This window comes from Mandrillus leucophaeus, unplaced genomic scaffold, assembly GCF_000951045.1.
Source record: "Mandrillus leucophaeus isolate KB7577 unplaced genomic scaffold, Mleu.le_1.0 Scaffold872, whole genome shotgun sequence".
Lineage (NCBI taxonomy): Eukaryota > Metazoa > Chordata > Mammalia > Primates > Cercopithecidae > Mandrillus > Mandrillus leucophaeus.
In genome coordinates this window covers 526-6,330 of record NW_012109497.1, presented here as the reverse complement: position 1 = coordinate 6,330, position 5,805 = coordinate 526, and the positions used below count along the sequence as shown (strand labels likewise).

The 5,805-nt window shown below is 42.6% G+C and overlaps 1 protein-coding gene across 1 annotated transcript in view; it reads right to left on the bottom strand.

Moving 5' to 3' along the window:
• LOC105531215 (glutamate decarboxylase 2-like) overlaps positions 1-3,471 on the bottom strand; it is a 24,493-nt gene extending 21,022 nt beyond the window's left edge. The window contains exon 1 of the mRNA XM_011969101.1: positions 3,397-3,471. Within this exon, the coding sequence (XP_011824491.1) occupies positions 3,397-3,444 (48 nt within the window). The 5' untranslated portion in view covers positions 3,445-3,471. The remainder of the gene's footprint in view (positions 1-3,396) is intronic.
• Positions 3,472-5,805: the final 2,334 nt, after the last annotated feature.

Below are 5,805 nucleotides of genomic sequence, written 5' to 3'. Positions count from 1 at the left end.
TGGACAACCACAGTCTCATTATTGTACAACATGACAAGCAAAAGTGATGCTATTTTTCCTACAGAAGGCCTTAGTGAGATGATGTCCTGGTTCTGAGCCATGAGCCATGAAAAGGTTATAGACCATCATGTCCCAAACTAATGTGTTTTAAAACACATTAATAGTTGCTGTACATAAAGAGATTACCATGCTCAAATAAATGTAGGAAACTCTATATCATCTAGTCTTTCTTTTTAGATATTGCAATATATATCAGCCTACTAAGGGCCCCAATAAGCCCTGAAATAATGTAAGTTGTTTTTAACTCTAAACCAATATATCTCAGCCTTTTTAAAACTGAGAACTCTCTTATTGGGGAACCCTTATTACCATCTTATGGAACAGCACTGTTCCTTGGATGCCAATAAAAGAAATGCTGTCAGAGCATCATAAACTCTTGGATTTGTGAGGGAATTTAGAGCTCATTTATTCCTACTCAATAAAGGAATCATTTCTACACTCTTCCTAATAAGTTGCTGTCCAATCTCTCTATTTAATCACCTCCCCTTATTAATTTATTCCTACTGTTGGACAGTTTAATTTTTAGAAGTGTTCCTTTTATTGAACCCAAAACAGACCTAAAATCGCAGGATGTACTGATTTTGCCATCAAATCTCCACCACCCGGTGTTTACTAAACCAGCTCCCCAAAGCCTCAACGAAAACCCCAGTCTCTTCCATTTGAGAGTCCTCTAAATGGTGAAGGCTGCCATCCTCCTCTCGGCCCTTTTCTTTTCTTTTCCTCCCTAGGCTAAACATCCTTAGTTGTTTCAATCATCCCTCTTACATGTTTACCAATTGGTCCCCACTGTTTGGGATCTAGCTTGATGGAACCCCATGGACAATTTGGTACAGAGCAAAGCAGAGCACTGCGGGTATGGTTTAACTAGAGGAGAGTGGGAGACCACCACCTTCTCATGCTGAAACTCCACTTCCTGTATCTCATCAATGTCTTTTGTGTGGCATTTTTCTCTTGACTCGTTGTTGGCCCTGTAGAGCTACCATCCTTTGCCTTTTTCACAAGTCCAGCAATTTAGCTGTAGAAACAAGCCTTCCTTGTCCAATCAAAATATAACCACAGTATACACGGACCTAAGAGCAGAGCCTTACAATGATCTCCAATAACAATGTCCCTTTTTGGATGTGGCTCACTGGTCCAGTCTGTAAAAATCATCTTGTATTCTGATTCCATCCCTACACACATTCACTCTACCTCCCAGTCTCCTCCCATCTGAAACATTAATCAGCTTCTATGTTTTAATCAAACAGTCTGTGAATATTCTGAATGGTACGGGTTAGGTACCAAGCCATAGGCTCTATCCTGGGTAACATCAAATTGTCAGTCAGTAGGTCCTTCCGATGCAGTCATCTAATCAGTTCCAAATCTTTCTATTTTCCTCCAGCTCACATTTCCCTTTTGGTCTGTAAGGACATGATGGGAGCCACTGTCAAAACATCTGGCTGAAATCTAAATAACAAAAATTTATTTTCTCCTTTGAGGTAATTATAGCTGAGGCTTGCATGAGCTAGGGCAGATGATAATACATTGGACCGTATTTTTAACTGATGAAAACCCAGCCCAAAAGGATATTTTCCAATGAATTCATCTCATTTTGAGGGGAAGTTTCTGTCTTCAATCTTGTGTCCATATTTTTATTACTGATGAAGACACAGAAGGCATGCTGTGTAAATTTGCATTTGACAACGTGAGGTATTAAGAACGAACCACAGAAGTGGTAACACTCTTTGACCCAGCAATCCCACTTTGAGTCTACTTTGAGAAAATAATCAGGAATGTGATCAAAGGTATATGTTTAAGGAGTCCATCAAGTCACTCTGTTGTGGTTAATATTTTAACCATAGAGATATGGTTCATTGAATTATGTGATAGAATAATATGAGGCCATTACAAATTAGGTTTTGGAAGATCATGCTCATAATATAATGCAAAGTATAAAGAAGAATCAACATGTATATATGAAGTATATGAGGTAGATGACAGCAATTTTATTATAAATATTTATTTATATATTTTAAATATATTTATTTCTAGAAAAAATTGTGGGAGAAAATATTAAAAATGGTAATAATGGTTATCCCTAAGTTATAAAAATTTGAGGTGACTCTAAATTTATTTATATTTTCTGTTCTGCCTCAACTTTCTGACATAGTGTGTTAACTGTATAATTAGAAAAAAAGCAAAGTATTTTTAAGTAAATGAAGATAGATATTTGGCTGGGCACGGTGGCTCATGCCTGTGATCCAGCACTCTGAAAGGCTGAGGTGGACGGATCACTTGAGGCCAGGAGCTCTTGACCAACCTGGCCAACACGGCGAAACCCTCTCTCTAGTAAAATCACAAAAATTAGCCAGGTGCGGTGGTGGGCACCTGTAGTCCCAGCTATTTGGGAGACTGGGCATGACAATCACTTGAACCCAGGAGGCAGAGATTACAGTGAGCCAAGATCACACCATCCTTCACTGCAGCCTGGGTGACAGAATGAGACTCTGTCTCAAAAAAAAAAAAAAAAAGTAAATGAAGATCAACATTTAAAAATTCTTTTAATCTGGGGTTGCTTTATTAAGGCTAAGAAAATAAAATTTAATGGGGATCATCTGAAGCTCCTTATTTGGGTTTCATCAACAAAATAAATGCAGGAGTGAGGAACTATGAGTCCGGCCTGGCGTCATGGAAGGGAGATGCAGTGGCCTTCACCAACAGTGCTCACCTACTGAGAACGGCCCTAGGCCTGGTCAACAGAACCATCTTGAATGAAAGTGCTCGTTGATGCTGCTTCTCTTTTCTGGTTAATAAGGATGCAGCTTCCTTACACTCTGAACATGGCTTTAAATATTGAATAGATAGACTGTAATCATGAGAGACAGAACACACACACATACATATACATGTTATGGACCTGGATCCTAACACTAACCTGAATCCTATATCATGTATATTTCTTACATAGGAAAAATGATCTCTCAGATTCCAGAAAAAAAAAAAACCTGGAAATTCAATTTTTTGAGAGAGTGACATAGAGGGTCTCTGGATTGGGGGAATGGAGGAACAGTTGAGGAAAGGGGTATCATACTGAAAACATGGAGATTAGGTCAAAGTTTATGTTCTGAAAGTTGAGGTCAAAGTTTATGTTCTGAAAGTTGAGGTCCTCTTACCCTTTCTTCCCTGTTAGGCACCAGACCTTCACCCTGCAGACAGGAATCTAGAAAGGGCTCTCTGGGGAATGTGAGTAGCACCATAGAGAAGACCCGGTGATCCTGATATTTCCAGAGAAAGTTAACCGCATAAAGACAGTCAAACCCACGCACGAACTGGGACACGGCGTCAGGAGAGACATACCTCTTCTCTAACCAGCAGAGCAGAGCACTGCAAAGGGACTCCCATCATCTTGTGTGGATTCCACGTCACAGAGTTGGCCCTAAAATAAACAAATCACGTAAGTGGTTGGCACTCCACCCTGACAGGCTCCGGGCACATGCAACCGAGCTTCAGTTTCTTGGTACTGTTTCTCAGAATCCAGATCGACACTAAATGTATGTATTTATTTTAATTCACAAAGTTAAACAGATTGAGGGGGTACAAGTGTAGATTTCCTATATGCCTATAGGGCGTAGTGGTGAAGTCTGGACTTTTGGTGTACCCAGCACCCAAATAGTGACCACTGTACCCAAGAGATAATTTTTCAACCCTCTCCCCCATCCCATGCTCCCACGACACTGTATTTAGTAAACACAAAGTAGACTCTTAAAGATGTGTCAAAGGAAAATATCTCGGACCCCCAAAATCACTAAGCTAAAGGGAAAAGTCAGGGTGGGAACTGCTTATGGCAAACCTGTCCTCCCATTCTATTCAGTCACCCCTCCCCTCTGCTCACTGAGATAAATGCATATCTGATTGCTTCCTTTGGAAAGGCAAATCAGAAACTCAAAAGAATGCAACCATTTGTCTCTTATCTACCCATGACCTGGAAGGCCCCTCCACACTTGGAGTTGTCCCGACTTTCCAGATCAAACCAGTGTTCATCTTACATATGTTGATCAATGTCTTATATCTCTCTACAATGCATAGAACCAAACTGTGCTCTGACCACCTGGTGCACATGTTGTCAGGACCACCTGAGGCTGTGTCACAGGCGTGAGTCCTCAACCCTGGCCAAATAAACTTTCAAAATTAACCGAGACCTATCTCAGTTTTTCGGAGTTCACACTGCAACTTTTCTTTGTCCACAGAAATAGCAGGTGAGGGTGTGGGTCTCCATGTGGCGTGCCCCAGCTCCAGTGGCGGCATGCACCCTGCCTCCACAGTGGTCTCAGGGCACAGCTTAGAGTCATTGGGATCATCCAGTCCAGAGTCTCTCCTTTGGCCAGTGATGGCCAGAGCACCTGGCCAGAGAGGACGGCTGCCTCCTGTACCTCTGTGGTCCTTGCTATCGCAGTGGCCTGGAACTCAAAGACAGGGCTCATTTCACTGCTTAACTCGATTTTTCCTTTCTAATCAATTGATGCCCAATTTCTCAAATACGTCCTTTCGTAGTAGCTTCCGGCGAGGCCCGTGCTTCCATCTGTTTCCTAATCCAGAGTTATTTTCTTTCCAGACTGCAGATGAGATGTGCTGTGGCTCCCACAGCAGGGGAGAGTTCCGTCTTTTGTTTGCCTCACACCTTGGGGAAATTTGATGCTCTCTCATCAGCAACAGTGGCTCACACAGCAGAGATTCCCTGCTCAGGAATTTACATGATTTCAAAAGTCTGGGCTGTAGTCCTGGTTCAGATTCCTTTAATAATAATTCTCATTATTTTAATCTGGATTCAGCAATTGTGTTGTAACTGACTCGGTCTCCATTTCATCCTTCACTTGGCACCAGAATTATTTTCGATCTCTGTTTATGGCCCTCTCCTTCTCCGAAATCACTGACAGTTTTCTTTCGCCTCCAGCCCAAATTCCAAACTGCAGGGTATGGCTCCCGCAGCCCTTGGGGCAAGCCCTAGCTACGCCTTAGGTCTTGTGTCCCTTGCTTTTGTTTATCCATTTCATCATGCCAGATTATCTTTTGTTCTCAGAGAATTCTATTATCATACTGCTGGGTCTCATTATGCTATTTCCTCTTCCTGGAACACCATCTCCCTTTGCTTCACTTTGTTGAATCTTGCTTAATTTTTTAAGGCCCCAGGTTCTTTCAGTATGATCTCTGTGGCCTTGTTTAACTTCTGCGACTTCTCTCCCGCACTTCCACTGTGCTCCTCTTTTGATTCTGGGAAAAGCAACTGCTCCCACTGTGAATGCCATGGCTCACTTCATACATTTACTGGGTAAGGTGAGCCTCTGTGCTTGTCTCCGGAGAGACGGAGGGGTCCTGGCAGTGGAGTTTCATGAGTGGCATAAAGGAGGAAGGCAAGTATTACAGTAGAATAACCCGTGGCAGTTGCCTCCAGACAGCCATGGATTGCAGCCCCATCTGGCCATACGACGGACGTGGGCTCACCCAGTTCCCACCTCTCTGGGTGTGACAGCCTTGGGAAAAAATGAGAAGCTGGGAAAGACCCCGTTCGTTCATTTGATGAAGGGCATGTGTCAGTCAGTCAGAGCGCTCACTGGCCTGGGGATCTTATCTGAGCCAACGAATAGTCTAGCTCAGCTTCTGGTCTTTCTCTGGCTCTGACACTGGTTGTCAGATACATTTATGACTGGAATTGAGGAACTAGAAGCAAAGGCAGTTCATGGTCAGATAACTACCCCTGGAGAGAAGACT